The sequence below is a fragment of the Miniopterus natalensis genome, chromosome 4, assembly GCF_054644295.1.
Source record: "Miniopterus natalensis isolate mMinNat1 chromosome 4, mMinNat1.hap1, whole genome shotgun sequence".
NCBI classification, from domain to species: domain Eukaryota; kingdom Metazoa; phylum Chordata; class Mammalia; order Chiroptera; family Miniopteridae; genus Miniopterus; species Miniopterus natalensis.
The window spans coordinates 72337210-72352764 of record NC_142084.1 but is presented as its reverse complement, the minus strand read 5'-3'; the positions used below and the strand labels follow the sequence as shown (position 1 = coordinate 72352764).

The 15555-nt window shown below is 54.0% G+C and overlaps 1 protein-coding gene across 1 annotated transcript; it reads left to right on the top strand.

Annotated features, from left to right (window-relative positions):
* The first annotated feature begins 165 nt into the window (after positions 1 to 165).
* On the top strand, positions 166 to 14906 carry COPE (coat protein complex I subunit epsilon). Its single transcript, XM_016210760.2, has 10 exons — positions 166 to 398; positions 5720 to 5782; positions 5990 to 6090; positions 8883 to 9035; positions 10091 to 10144; positions 10639 to 10720; positions 11866 to 12021; positions 13448 to 13516; positions 14509 to 14583; positions 14688 to 14906. The coding sequence occupies exons 1-10, from the start codon at positions 273 to 275 to the stop codon at positions 14733 to 14735; spliced, it is 927 nt and encodes a 308-aa protein (XP_016066246.1). The 5' UTR covers positions 166 to 272; the 3' UTR covers positions 14736 to 14906.
* The last annotated feature ends 649 nt before the right edge of the window (positions 14907 to 15555 follow it).

Below are 15555 nucleotides of genomic sequence, written 5' to 3'. Positions count from 1 at the left end.
TTAAGCTCTCTCTGCCATTCCCAGCCTAGGTCACATCCTTACCATGTTTTTCCGAATCCCATTGGTTCGCAAGATTAAATCAAACTACAATTCCCTAAATGCCATGCGAGATGCACTTGTGTCACCCGCCCCTTTACCCTTGTTTAGGACTTTCCCATTGGCTCATCTTCAAGCCGGACGAGTAAACTACGTTTCCCGGCGTGCCCCGCGGTGGATCCCCGCTTCCTGTGGACGTGTCGCTCCGGAAGAGGAGAGGGTTATACCAGAGCGAGATGGCTCCTCCGGCTCCTGGCCTGGCCTCCGGCGGCTCTGGGGAAGTGGACGAGCTGTTCGATGTGAAGAACGCCTTCTACATCGGCAGCTACCAGCAGTGCATCAACGAGGCGCAGAGGGTGAAGGTGCGGCGGCTCTGGGGCCGGGGACAGATGGAGGCCGCTTCCTGGTGGCCGCGGGTCGCGCTCTGTTTTTAAAAACTCTCTTTTGGTGGCATTTATACCTCACGCATCTCTTCAGAGGCGGTGAGGAGTTAATCCTCCTCCCATGACATCACCCGAAGCAGTAGCAGTTTTTACTTAGAGCCCTTGCTCTGCGCCCTGGAAGGCGTTTGAGTAAAAGAGGCGTTTATGCCACTATAGTAATAATAATGGTAGTAATTCTCATTTGTTGGCCGCCCATTCTGGGCGCCATACCCTCAATACCCGTGAAGTAGGAATTGTTTATCTCATTTCACAGATGAAAATACCGATTTTCAAAAGAGAAATGACTTCGTCGACGTTACACTGCCCCACTAGCCCGGTTATTTCTCCCCAGACTCGCTCTTTCATTCATTCCTCAGTGAGCATCTGGATGGGTCAGGCAGTGTGTTCGTGCTGGGCTCAAAACATTGACAAAATAGACAAAACTCTCAGCTCTCTTTTGGGAATCTCAGCCTGGCAAGGGAGACAGTAAAGGAGTAAATAAATGAGTAAGTCAAGAGGTGGTGTGATATAGAGTGAGGGAATTAGCTTGGCTGTTTGAGAGCTAGAAAATAAATCTGCAGGCAGGTTCAGCCAGAGGAAGCTGATGACCAGGGCAGGAGGGACAGCAAGAGCTGTTAGCAAGACCTTTAAGGGAAGGACATGGGTCTTCTGTCACTTTGAGTGAACCACTGGAGAATTTTTAAGAGCATGGAACATAGCAGGTTCTTTGCCTGCGTTCACAGCCTAGTGTTCCAAAGAGAGTAAACGAAGAAGTGAGTGAATAGTACTTAGAACTTGAGCACTATGTGCGGGCAAAGGGAGATAAAAAGCACTCAGTCTAAAATTGGGGGAGGGTTGGCTGCTTTATGTGGGAGTGGCCCGATCGAGCATTGCCTCTCCCATTGTCATTTGAACCTGAGACTGAACTTTGAGAAGCATCAAAGCTGCAAAGGTGCTGTGGCAGGTGCAAGATCAGGGTAATCAAGGCATGAGAGGCCAGTGTAGCAGAAGTGTATGTGTGTGGGGGGGGGGGGGGCGGTGTCGAGGGGCAGGATGGAGAATGATGTGGGCAGGGTGAGAGGAAGGGCCTTGTGGGCCACAGCAGGGGTTTGGATTTTATTCCGAAGGTGTGGGATGCCATCAGAGCACCAAAGAAGGGTGTGGTAGATATCTACACAGAGGCAACCAGATGACTGGGAGGAATTTGGACTCTGAGTAGAGAAGGCTTGCTTTCCATAGCTTCTCATCTTCAGCAATGAACCCGATATCCCTGAGCATCTGTATAATGGGGATAAAACCTCAAACAGATTTCAGGAAGCTGTTAGAGTTTGTTGAGATAACATTTGCACGATTGTATTAATTTCCTGTTGCTGCCTTGACAGTTTACAACAGACAGCATAAGACAACACTAATTTATTAATCTCTCATGGTTCCTGTAGGTCAGAAGTCCAGTACGGCTCTCACTGTGCTAAATTCAAGGTGTCATCCAGGCTTTGTCTTTTCTGGAGCTTCTAGGGAAAAATCTGCTCCTAGACACATTCAGATTGTGGGCTCTCCTCCTGGGGCCACTCTTAGCTCCTAGAGGCTTTTCTCCAATTCTCAGCCTTGCATATACTCTCCTCACCCCAACCCCCATCTCAGAACCAGCCATAGGATTTTCACATTTGAAGTCTCTCGAATTTCCCCATCTGCTCCTTTCCTTCTGCCTTGTCTCTGCTTTTAAGGCTTTCATGATTAGAATTCGCCCTCCTGGATAATCAGCAGACTCCCCATTTTAGGGTCCATACCTTAATCATATCTGCGAAGTCCCTCATGATGTAATGCAAGCTGTTCACAGGTCCCTCATGATGTAATGCAAGCTGTTCACAGAGATGGCATGGACATCTCTGGGGAACCTTATTTAGCCCACCACCAAAATTGTATGTGCCTCCTTGCTGGAGTAGTGTAGACTGTGAGAAGATTGAAATAGACTTGGGCTCAGATTCCCACTCTTTTATGTTGTCTCTGCAACCAGGGCTGAGCCTCAGTTTCCCCTCCTGTCAAATGGGAACAAGGACACCTCAGTAGGGTCACTGTAAAATTCAGCATTGTACTCATGTTCACTTTTTTTAAAATGTTTTTATTGATTTCAGAGATAGGAAGGGAGAAAGAGAGAGAAACATCAATGATGAGAGAGAGCCATTGATCAGCTGCCTCCTACACACCCCCTGCTGGGGATCAAGCCCGAAACCCAGGCATGTGCCCTGACTGGGAATCGAACCTGGATCCCCTGTATCATAGGCTGATGCTCACCCTCTGAGCCACGCCGGCCGGGCTATGTTCACCTTTTGGTTTCTGCCATGTGTCTGTGCTGCTTACATCATAGCAATGTGTTATTTGAGTCTTCTCACATCATAATATGCAAACTTTATATTACTGCTGAAGGAACCAGCATGATCTGCTGTACATAGAGAGTGACTGAAAAGAAAGGAAATCATGCCAGTGGTCACCCTGGCTGGAGGCACACACAACTCAGCTTCTGAGCCATGGACATGCCAAGTCATTATCCCTGAGGCATGCAGAGAATGGGAGCACTGAGCCATTTAATATCATTTAATTCTGGTCCATGGAGCACCTAAGCTCTTAGGCAGCCTGTACTGCATTCAGTGCTATCCTCCAAAAGATATGTCCAACCCAGAACCTGTTAATGTGACTTATTTGGAAAAAGGGTCTTTGCAGATGTAATTCAATGAAGGATCTCTAGATGAGATCAGCGGGAATTTAGGAAGGCCCTAAATTGAATGACTGTTATCCTATCCTTCTCTTCTAAGAGAAAGGCAGAGAAGGTTTTGAGGCAGACAGAGAAGATGGAGGCAGAGGTTTATGGTGATATAGCCATAGACCAAGGAATGCCTGGAGCCACCATAAGATGGACTAGGCAAAGAAAGATTCTCCCCTAGAGCCTTTGGAGGGAGTGTGGCCCTGCTGACACCTTGATCTTGGACTTCTGGCCTCCAGGACTGTGAGGGAATAAGTTTCTATAATTTTCTGCTGTTTTAAGCCCTCAGTTTGTGGTAGTTTGGGTACAGTGTCCCCAGGAACCTCAGATGGGCATCACCTGAAGTGGCTCCAGGTAGAACACTGGTGTGTCCTAGCACTACGTCACCATGATGTTCCTGTTTGTCAGACAGTTTTCAAGTGCCCACAAGATGGCAGGCACCATCCAGGTATTGGGGACAAAACAGAAGAAAGCCTCAGAGGAGCTGACCATCTAGTGTGGTCAGGTGACTCTCATGGCCTGTAAGGGAGGGAACGCAACCCCCGACCTCCACTCCATCACTGGCCTCCCACATAGTACCTCTTGCTCTCAGGCTTCACTGAACCTATCTACTGCCTGGGGGCAGGTAGGACCACCCCGGTTCAGGCAGCACTAATAGGCATGGGCCTCCTGGCTTTGCTGGTTTCTGAGCTCCCAGATGATTCTGATGAGCTGTCAGTACTGAGTATTAGAGCGCTCACCTGGTGCCCCTAGTCTGTGCATCTGTGTTTGTTCTTACCCCTCCCAGAAGCTTTTCTCTCTCTGGCTAATTGAGAGGGTCCCAAGCATTCACATGTGGCCTCTTGGTGAGACCTTGGCAGTCCTACAGGATCTGTGGTGGTGGTACCCACAGATGGGGCATTTTACAGATGGGGCAGTTGAAGCTCAGAGTTGCCTTTGGGACCTAAGGTCCTCCTCGGATTCCCCCACTGTGTCCTTTCTTCGAAGACACGAAGAGCCAGCATGTGTATTTTTTTAATTGAAGATAGTGTAAGGACCCCCAGATGGGTTGTTCACACCAATGTTTATCTCTGAGGGTCATTTGAAAGTCACTTATTTAGCAGACGTTGTGTTCTAAATCATGGCCAGATCCCCAGCCTGGTCACCAAGCCAAAGAAAGCTTTTGGGACCCTGCAGTGAAGTTGGCCTGAGTCAGGCTGGGGCCAGGAGCCAGGCTACTTATTTGTGGTCTCTCCCATGGCTTAGGAGGACACTGTTGGTCACCACCCTCACCCCCACCCCTCAGGCTGGGGAGAAGAAGGCATAGTGACAAGGATCTGGTTCTCACCTTGGGGAAGGGCAGTCCTGGTGTTCTACCTGTGGAGCTCCAGACCCTTTGTTCCTGTGCTGTGGCAGCCATACAGGCCATCTCTCTGGGCTTGTTGGAGAGGCCCCTCTTCCCACCTCACTTTTCTCTGCCAGCCCTTCAGGTGGCCTGTGCCACTGCCCCCACACCCTCTGTTCCATCCCCACTGCTCCTCTGTGTCCTCCTGTTGCAGGCACCACAGGGCCTCCAGGAAGTTGGCCAGCACCCAGGGGTCCAAAAGCTGTTCTCCCAAGAGAGAGTCCCTTCCCTGTCTGCAGCCTCCTGGGACCTTCTCACAGTCCCACAGTGAATGCTGTGTGAGGTCACCTCACTTCTGCTTCTCGGCTCTGTGGTGGTTAGGCTGAGGCAGTGTAGCCCGTGGACCTTGTCGCCAAGTACAGGGAGGTCCCCTCATTCTCACCTGGCCCAGGCTAGACACAGACATCATTGTGCTGGAGCAGCGGAGCTGAGCTCTCCCAGAAATGTCTTCTGAGTGAGGCAGACTTTCATCCCTTCTGGTGTCATGTTTTTTTTTTTTTTTAATTTTTGGTTTTTTTAAATATATCTTTATTGATTTCAGAGAGAGGAAAGGAGAGGGAGAGAGAGAGAGACAGAAACATCAATGATGAGAGAGTCATCGATCAAGCCCACAACTGGGCATGTGCCCTGACTGGGAATCGAACCCTGATCGCCTGGATCCCAGGTCGACACTCAACCGCTGAGCCATGCCCGGCCGGGCGCGTGTCATGTTTAAAGAATGTTTTAAAACAAAAGCAGGACAGGAGTAAGCTACCTGGAAGTATTTGTAACAAAAATAAGGTCCTCTTCACACATCTCCACCCTGGTCCCATCTGTTCTGCAGCATCACCCGTCCCTTTGTCTTGTGGCTGGAGCAGTTGTGGCACTTTCAGTGCCCAGTTCCTCACCTGGACAAGTGGCTGACAATCAAGCCTCCTTCCCTGGGTGATGTCTGGATAGGACAAGATAGGTGCCTGCCATGCTGTGTTCCCTCAGCGGAGGCTGCCCTCCTGCTGCCCAAGGGCACAGGAAGCTGAGAGCCAGGGCCTGGACTCCACCAGGGAAGCTGTCTGCTCCTGGCCTCTGAGGGCCCATAGCGCACATGGCCCTGTAGGTCCTGACCCACCTCTGTTTCCACAGCCTTCAAGTCCAGAGAGAGATGTGGAAAGGGACGTCTTCCTATACAGAGCGTACCTCGCACAGGTGAGCGTGGGCTGACTGCCTGCATCCCTGGGGTGGGAGAGTAAGGAACAGTGCTGAGTGGAGGTGGGGCGCCTGGCAGGATGAGGGGGTCCCTGAGGGCGGTAGCTGCTGGTTCCAGGCATTGGGGCTTTGTTGGGGGATGGGAACCCCAAGAAGCTCTTACAGGGCAGGGCGAGTGGAGCTGATAGTGTGCTTGTCTCACCATAGAGGAAGTATGGCGTGGTCCTGGATGAGATCAAGCCTTCCTCAGCCCCTGAGCTCCAGGCTGTGCGCATGTTTGCAGAGTACCTGTCCAGCGACAGCCAGAGGTGAGGATTGTGGGGGGTGGGGTGGGGGGGGGAGCCTTCCTCCCTGCCCCCTCATCTCCCTGTGCTTCAGTTTCCCCCACCTGCACAGTCTGGGGCAGTGATGGATTGTGTTTCAAAGGAGTCTGGGGATCAGAGACAGGGTACATGTGTAGATGCCCTCAGGGACTCTGAGGGGCTCCCTGAATGTACAGCCCTGGGTAATGAAATTGGGGCCTCCCCCAGATATACAGGGCAGGGACCCTCAGCATGACAGAGGAGGTGGCTATACCACCTGCTGCTTGTCTCCTCAGGAGAGGGGCCAGGTGGAGTGCAGGTGGGGTTACACCAAGACCTCACCCTAAGCTGTGGGTCCACCCCAGACTGCAGACCACCAATTGCCAAACTCCTGAGGGCAATGGCCAGGAGAGGTTGGGGGAGAGACTGTGGGTACCCATAAATGCCACACCCTCCTGTGGTTCAGGGAGGGCATGGTGGGCCTCGCCTGCCCACAGTATGGCCAGAGCCAGGGTGAAATTCCTCAGGACTAGACCCACCTGTGCTTGGCCACCAGTGTGCTCGCCTTAGGTGGTTCCTGCTTTACAGGCTATTTTCATGGGCTATTCCCTCGCCGCAGGGATGCTCACCCAGGTGCGTGTGAGCTTATGCCTCTTGGCTTTGGGTGGGATTCGGATGACCCTGCTTTACCTGTGTGTAGAGCATTCACACAACCCAGCAGGCTCCAAAGCCCACAACAGGTTGCTGTTGTGCTTTGCTCTGTGTGCCAGCAGCCATTTCATCGCAGCCCCAGAAACCCACCACCACCCTAGCCAGTCACCCACAGCACCTGATGCCTCACCTTTCCCAGTCTCTGTCCTTTGGAGTTTCCTCCACCAGGATGTGGTCCTGATCTTGGTGACACCACACTTCCCTCATGGGTTGCTGCAGCTGTGGGTGAGACTATTTGCTATGAACCCATACACACACCTCTGCTTCTTTGGAGGGCAGCACCCTGTCGCCACCTCCTGTGATTGGGCTCCTTCACCCATGAAGCCCAAGGCTTGGGAGAGGGTTTGCTTGTGAGCAGTGGCAGCTGAATGTGCCCCCCAAAAGACATGTCCATGTCCTGGCACCCAGAAACTGAATGTGACCTCACTAGAAATGGGGTCTTTGCAGATATAAGTAGTTAAGGGTCTTGGGATCATCCTGGATAGAGGATGGCCCCAAAGTCCAGCGACTGATGTTCTCATAAGCAACAGAAGAGGAGACAGGAGAAGACAGAAGCAGAGATTGGGGTGAATTGGACACACCAAAGACTGCCACAACCAGCAGCACCAGAAAATAGGCCTGAGACAGACTCTCTGTCAGAGCCTCCAGAAGGAGCCAGCCTTGCCCACACCTTGATCTTAGACTTCTGGTTTCCCTCCCTTTGAGAGAATAAATTCCTGTTTTGATTCCCCAGTTCATTGTGCTTTGTGTCGACAGCCCCAAGATACTAAGACAAGCAGCCTCCTGAGGCCATCGTTTCTCCCACTCTGTACTTCACTAGCCAGGGTAACAAGCCCCATTCTCATATAGAAGGGGAGATAACCCTGGGGGCCCTCCAGGAGCAGTGGCTGCTGTAAGCATTACAGAAAAGAACCCACAAGAAGCACAGGGCATGAGGTGAGTCTCAGGAAAGCAGAGTGGCACATGGTGCATCCATCCTGACAGCACAAGCTATTGCCCCTTGCAGACAGCCAGCAAGAAGACAGTGGAGAAAGTACCAGACCCCATGAGGATAACTACAGTATATGACAGGAACAATGTACAACACTAACGTTGCAACGACAACAGCAGGCACCATGTCCACACCCTGTGTGCCAGGGACTAGGCAGAAAGCTTCAAGAGGTGGCTTCAGGGGCCCCTCATGCCAATCCCAAGTGATCCTTGTACGTGATCCCACCATGCAAGACAGAGAACAGGCTCATATGTGAAGTCATTTGTCCTTCAGGGACCTCCTTGGTGGGTGTGAACAGTGACAGGCATGTCCGTGCTCTTTAGGGGCCCTCAAACACAGGTTCTTGGTCAATAGTTCCTCAACACCTGAATAGCACATATGCATTTGTAGAGACTGGACCCTAAATAGCGGTGGTGAGGCAGGCTGGACCCACACCTCCCTTCTCTCATTAACTGTGTAGCAGCCCTTTGAAACATGGGCTCTCAGTTCCATTTTCCAGTTAAGCAAACCATGGTTCAGGCCCACTGGGACTGTGGGGGTGTCCAGCTGATCCTTGGCCCAGCCCTGATTCCACCTGGGCTGCCAGTCCCCGGCCCCAGGCCCAGCATGTCGCCCACCTGTCAGGAGTAGCTGGCAAGCTGGGCCAGGACATAGGACTCCTCGGGAAGGCGGCAACATCACTGGTGTGAGATTCACTTGTACAGCCTCATGTCCCTGCACAGGCACCCTTGACGAGTCAGCCTGTCCCTCTGTCGGGCAGAGTGGACACAGCAGCCAAGTAGGTCTGAGGGCCAGGGGACCCTAGGCCTGGGTCATCATTTGTGCTGCTTAGTGGGCATGGCCCTTCCTGCACCACTCTCCCCCACAAGGCCTGGAGCACCTAGCCTTGGTTTCCCTGTCTGTGTGAGGGTGAGAAGTGCCTCATGGGAAGGTGGTGAGGCTGGCATGCATTGGTGCTAGTCAGAGACAGTTGGTCCTGTTCTGTCCCTTGCTGCTATGCACGCCTGGGGGCCTACCTCACCCACTTTGAGTATGTCTGTTCTCGAAGCAGAGAGGCTGCCTCCTGCCCTGGATCCTAAGCACCTTGTTTTAACAGGGACACAATCGTAGCCGAGCTGGACCGAGAGATGAGTAGGAGTGTGGATGTGACCAACACTACCTTCCTGCTGATGGCTGCCTCCATCTACTTCCATGACCAGAACCCAGACGCTGCCCTACGTGCCCTGCACCAGGGGGACAGCCTGGAGTGGTGAGTGGCCCTTCCAGTCTCCAGATTGGTCAGGGCCTCTTTGTCTGTTGTCATGGGAATGGTGAGGTAGAGGCTGCTTTGAGAGATCTGCAGGGTCCAGTCCTCCCATTCAGGCTGCAGCTCCCATTTTTGGTCCAGGAGACACTCCTTTCTTCACAGCTGGGCCACTGCTGAAAACCCTGTTCTGACAGCAGAGCAGAAAGCACCTTTGTCTCTGCCCGTGGTTTCTGCACATACACATCCTTTGTGTTCTGCTCTGGCCTTTCCACAAACTCCCTGGGTCCCCCCAGTCCCTTCTGAGGCTGACCCTTGTTTAGGGCCCAGTGCACTGTCTAGTTAGTTCGACCCCCTACCCCAGGAGGTCACTCTGGGCCTATCCAGGGTGCTGTGTCCAGAGCTCGCCCCAGAGGTTGCAGCTGCCCTCTCCCATGAGTTCTTTGGTACCTGCCTTCCCTCAGTTATTTGGTCACCATACATTTGTTACATATCTGTTTATGTTCTACCTTGTTCCAGAAAGGGGGTTTGCATCAGTTTAGAAACAGATGTAGTGCAGGGCTAACAAGGCAGTGGACTCTGTGTTTCTCAGGCTGCTTTGAGGGCTGCTCTGGGTGCTAGGTCATGTTCTGGTGGGAAAACTTGGGAATGAGCAGCCATATAAGTAGTGGGCAGTCACAGCTGTCTAGGGCTGAAAGGGAGGCAGTGGGTTCGGAAATTGAGGGGGTGATTACCTGCCCTCACTCAGTGCAGCATCTCTGACTGAATTTGGGAAGGAGCGGGGTTGTGACACGGATATGGTACCCAGCCTGGACAGGGTACCCATGGGCCTGAAGCCTGCACCCTGGGGACCCCATGGAAGCTCCCAGCCCAAGCATGGTCAGTGGCAAGATGTGGAAGCCAGGGCCTCAGAGATGGAGTAGGGCTTGGCCCAGTGAGCAATGCCCAGGTCTGAAGGCAGGACTGGTGGCCTGAGCACTCATAAGAATGTACTAGAAGGTAACATGCATATGGGCGTGGAGTGGGGAGGGTGCTTACTGACCATCTGCCCTGTCCCACAGCATGGCCATGACTGTGCAGATCCTGCTGAAGCTGGACCGCGTGGACCTCGCCCGGTAAGCCCTTGTCTACCTATCCCCACCTGGGGCTGCTATGCTGGGGCCTATGTATCAGGGCTCTCTGAACAATGACAAGTCCACATCAGGACCCTGTGTTCTCCAGAAACCAGTCCTCTGCCCTCAAGGAGGCACTCAGAATGGGGACTGCTCCAGAACCCACCCCAAGACCCAGAACATGGTGGCATGATCGTTTCTCCAGTTATTTCATTCCAGTCTGTTGGGTGAATACTATCCTTACCCACCTTTCTCTACAGGAATGAGGGGTGGCAACGTCCATGCCTGTTTTCCCTCTGTGATGTAGGTGGTGTGGCAGTGTTGGGGTGGGCTTTTCAAGTGTAGTGGGGCCAGCATGTACGAGTCAAGGGGGGGTGGCCGGGCCAGGGTCTGTGAGCCAGTATGTGTGTACACCCCATGAGCAAGGAACAGGAGTGTGTTGGAGGGGCACCAGCCAAACCACTTGGCTCCCTCCCACCTCTTTCTTCCATCCCCAGGAAGGAGCTAAAGAAAATGCAAGACCAAGACGAGGACGCCACCCTCACCCAGCTGGCCACTGCCTGGGTCAACCTAGCCGTGGTGAGCCCCTGGCCACACGGGGCTTGGGGACAGGGTGCAGGAACATCAGAGTGCCAGGAGGTGGCCCCCTGAATCCAGAGCTGCTGCTCCCATTGGAGGAATACAGATGTGGGGTTCCAGGGATGCACTGGACTACTGCTTATTTGGGACCAGGGTCCCATCCCCCAAAGGAACCCCCCAGCCCAGGCCACCCCTGGCATGTTTCCCACTTCACTCAGCCTCAGTCTTAACCCTGTTCAGGGCTTCTTGCAGCCGAGTGACTTGGCCAGAGCCAGAGTGAACAAACTGGGGACTCCAACCAGACTTGGAGCACATCTGCCCACACACCTTCCCAGGGACATGCCCTCTCCTCCAGAGTCTGACCCTGTGCCTAGAAGCTGCTCAGATTGCTCTCTGGGCTCCTAGCACTGGGTGGTTGCCAGTGTCCCCTGGCACCTTCCCCTGCGCCCAGCCCCCTCCTCACATGCCTGAGCACCCCATCTCCCGTCTCCTGGCAACAGACCCTTTTCTGTTTTTTGGCACTTGGCTACTGTTTTCCGAGTTGCTTTTTTGTATGAGCCTTTTAAAATGTGCTCCCCATCTGTGTCTATGCTGCCCTCGGGGGTTGAGGCCTCACCCAGGCAGGTTTCCAGTATGTGCTCAGTTCAGTTCGACGAACCCACCGACAATACTCTCTGGTAGCCTTGCCTATTTTTACAAGCACACCTTGGTCTCATGCTCCCTTGCAAGTGTGACCCTGCACCTTTAGCAAAAGAACAGAACTCAGAACTTGGTGGGCAGGGTTGGGTCTGCTGGTTACAGAGAAGAGACTGCCTTGACACACAGTGTGACCCAGTGGTGTCCACTTGACCTTGGCCCAGATGTCCATGGGCTAACTCTCCCTTTGAAGCTTCAGCTTCAAGTCTATAAACTGAGGATTGGGGAGCTAAGGGTGAGGTGACTGCGTGCTGTTTTGGTCTCTTTGGCAGAGCCTAGGCTGTGTGGGGGTCTCTGCACAGGGGCAGTGTCCAAGGAGTGACTGCCATGGGCTGGCTGTGCTGGGATCACCTATTGCAGAGTGCTGGAATTGCTCTGCCCTGAGGCAGCGGGCCGGGGTAGGGTCAGGCAGCAGGGTGACAAAGCAGTGATATCAGCTGTCCCCACAGGGTGGTGAAAAGCTACAGGACGCCTACTACATTTTCCAGGAGATGGCTGACAAGTGCTTGTCCACTCTGCTGCTGCTCAATGGGCAGGCGGCTTGCCACATGGCCCAGGGCCGCTGGGAGGCCGCCGAGGGCGTGCTACAAGAGGCACTGGACAAGGTAGGGGAGGTCCAGCCCATACCCCCGGGCTCCTGGAGAGGACAGCAGGTGACATGGGTCACTTGGGGATTTTAATGTGAATCAGCTAAAACTCATGATTACAAACAAAAACCCTGATTCCAGCTTCTCTTGGAAATGGGAGGGCCTCATCAGCTGGGGCCTGACTTGGCCTGAGCTGAGTGGACATGCATGCCCAGCCCTTCCTTGCTGTGACCTTGGCTGCCTAGTCTGGGGACCTCAATGTCATGCCTCACCTTGGTCTGTATTTGGAAGAGACACCCACTGTTCACTATGAGGGAAGGGAGAGTGGGCTGCTGACAGGAGGTGGTGCCTGGACCCTGTCAAGAAGAGGGACCAAGAACACTGTCCTCTGGGGTGGCCATAGTTCTCTTCTCCCCACTGACATCTGAGGTCTTTTCGCTATATTTTTATAACTGGAAAATACATTAAAGCTTCTTCCATTTTTAGAAAACATCTTTTAATATAATGAGAAACTGACAGCGGTAGGAAGCTTTCTCCCTTTTCATTTCTGCAAGGGGCTGAGTTATCAAAAGATTGTTTGCAGAGTGGAGATGGGCCAAAGGGATGTTAGTCCGGTGGTCCTATGGGCTGGTATCCTCAGGCTACACTTGTTGAGCCACCTCAGGGTGCCCTATGCTGACAGAAGAAGCTAGATCTCTGCAAAGAAGGGCAACATGGGGTGGAGCGGCCCTGTGGTGGCCGTGCATCCTGGGTGATGCACCTCTGCCCCAAGTGCCCTAGCAAGCTCCCTGCATATCCCTGCCTTGCAGCCACCAGGGTTTCTGGCTGAGATTCCTGGCCAAGGTATTGGCCAGCTGGTTACCAGGATTCCATGTGCCTCAGAGCCCAGTGTGGGCCAGTGGGGTGATGTCACCCTCCTGGAGGTTCTGATAATTTCCCAGCAGCTTCCTGCCAAGGCCTCCAGGGAACAGGCAGGGCAGGTGGGGTCTGCCTGTGGTCTCAGACCTCATCCTCCAGCACGAGGGACAGCTGGGCTGTGGCAACACTGAGGCTGCCTTTGGCCAGGCTTTGTTACTTTGAGATTTGAGATTCTTGTGGTAAATAGGCCCTCCCAAATTGTTACAGGCCAGGGGGCGCTATCCCAGTCTGATTTGATGAGTCAACTAGCTCAAGAGGGGAAGCAGCTGGCATGGGGAAGTGGGAGGTCAGGAAGGAGGTCCCTGAGGTCACTGTCATGCAGAGTGGCTAGTGTGGGGAGCACTCAGGGTTTTAGAGCCTTGACCCTGTCCTACCTCTGAAGGTGTAACCTTGTGCAGGTCACATCCCCACCGCATCCCCAGGGTGGTGGGGAAGGGACATCATCCTGTCTGAGATGGGGGTGAGCAGGTCAAGTTGGGGGTCTAGAGGTGCTGACCCTGTTTTCCCAGTGTCCCTATGTTTTCAGGACAGCGGCCATCCAGAGACGCTGGTTAACCTCATCGTCCTGTCTCAGCACCTGGGCAAGCCACCTGAGGTAGGCCCCTTCCCCCAACCAGGTGCAGGAGGGTTGTCTGGCCCTCGCAAAGCCAGCCTGGGGTAGTTGGCGGTTTCTGGTGTGGCCTCAGCTCCAGAGGAAGCTCAGGGCCTCAGGGTCTGGACTTCAGTGTTGGCCTGAGGTATGGGCAAAAACCCACTCCCCATGGGCAGGTACAGTTGCCATCACTGATGGGGCCTGGGGAGTTGGAGTTGTGGGTGCTCCCCCAGGTCCCTAACCCTCGCTAGGGCCACAGGTCAGCTGCTCCCATGGGTCCTAAGGACAAGTGGGCTGAGGCTCAGAGAGGGCATTAGGGCCAGGACCCCAACCTGTGCTACCCCAGGGTGGGGGGTGGCTAACAGGATGGAAGAGGGGCTCGGGAGCGATCCACCTTGTCTGAGTGTGGGGAGGAAGGAGGATGCCGGAACACTGCTCATTTAGGTGACTGGCCCAGCTGGGGATCCTGGCCCTTAGAGAAAAACTCTTAGGGAGCCTCAGCTAGGGTGGTGCAGGACAGATAGGATGACCTTCCTACTCACCCCAGAAACAGACCTAGACTCCTAGTCTCAGGGAGACAGAGCCAGACAAATGCCTTAGCCCCATATAGTCAGGGCTAGACCTGGTGGGTAGGGCAAGGCTGCCAGCAAAGGCTCTGCTGGGGTTTCAGTCCCCAGACCTCTGGGTGCATCAAACTCATTCCCTTCCCAACCCCGTTCCCCCTGCCCTGCCCTCCACTCTTCCTGGCTCCCCACCCTCTGCCAGGTCCCTGGTCCCTGCGCAGTCCATTCCTGTGAACCCTGTGGTGCATCCTCCATTCATGTGCCAAACTCTGGCACTGTTTCAGGGTGGGGCAGTGGGGTACATGTGGGGAAATCAGGGCTCCTGCCAGGGAGTCTGCTTAGTGGCCCTTGTCCTACCCCACCCCTGCCCTGCCAGTCAGAGCCACAGGGTGTCCCTGTGCTCAGTTAACCGCAGCCTTACCTTCCCAACAGGTGACAAACCGCTACCTGTCCCAGCTGAAGGACGCACACAGGTCCCACCCCTTCATCAAGGAGTACCAGGCCAAGGTGAGCTCCCAGACCCCCCCGAGGCCCACCAGGGAGGGCCCGGAACTCAGAGTCTGACTCATGTGTGCTTCCCTTTCTCTTTTGCCCTCTATTTCATGTTGAAGGAAAACGACTTTGATCGGCTACTACTGCAATATACCCCCAGCGCCTGAGGTCGGCCCCAGATGCAGTTTCCTCAGTGGGAAGATGAGGCCCAGCCGTGCTGCCCTCCCCACTGGGCACTCACCTTCGTCTTTTCTTCCTCTCTTTGGCCAGAGGCAGAGGCTGGAAGCCCAGCCCTCTTCTGTCAATAAACGTCTCCACTCTGGGTATCCCCATATGAACCATGTTTGCACTAGCCACTTTGAGAGGGGCATTTGGGAACCAAGGCTGGGAGAGGAGGGGTGTGGGCATGGGGTCCTGGAGACCAGGGTCTATGAACAGCAGCTGCAGGGACTCCTTTGCCCCTCAAAACAGCTGTCCCATGCTGCTGAACTGAAGGTGGCACAGCCATGTCCCCCAAGCCCAGTTTGCATCCAGGGAAACCGAGGCATAGAGAAGTCATAGCCATCATGAGAGGCACTACTTTTCAAACCCAGGACCCCCAGGTGGTCTGTAGGTGGTGAGGGGGCTGGAAGTGCTCAAACCTCAGCTTGGCTAAGCGAGTAAGGAGTATGCTGGGCCCTCATGGAAGTAAACATCAGCCTCCCCCCGGCCCCTGCTCCTTGGTGCTGCTGTGCAGTGAGTCATCAGCCAAGCCTGAGACCTGCTGTGATTAGGGTCATGGGTGCTGGAGCGCCAGCTTAGAGAAATAAAATAGTGATTGCCCTGAGAGATAAGAGGAAGCAGGACAACAGAGAGGGAGGTAGATAGGTGGGTTAGGGGACCTCTAGAATGAGGTCACCATCAAGCTATGTCCACCCGAACAATAAGAAGTTGCTGCCAGGCCAGGTTCTGGGGGACGAGCATCTTAGGCAGCAGGAACAGCCTAGG

Excerpts from the sequence above, each read along its gene's own strand:
- COPE (XM_016210760.2), top strand. The coding sequence starts at position 273 with ATGGCTCCTCCGGCTCCTGGCCTGGCCTCCGGCGGCTCTGGGGAAGTG. Across the intron at positions 13,517-14,508 it reads ACCTGGGCAAGCCACCTGAG|GTGACAAACCGCTACCTGTC; the intron begins GTAGGCCCCTTC and ends CCTTCCCAACAG. Across the intron at positions 14,584-14,687 it reads TCAAGGAGTACCAGGCCAAG|GAAAACGACTTTGATCGGCT; the intron begins GTGAGCTCCCAG and ends TTCATGTTGAAG.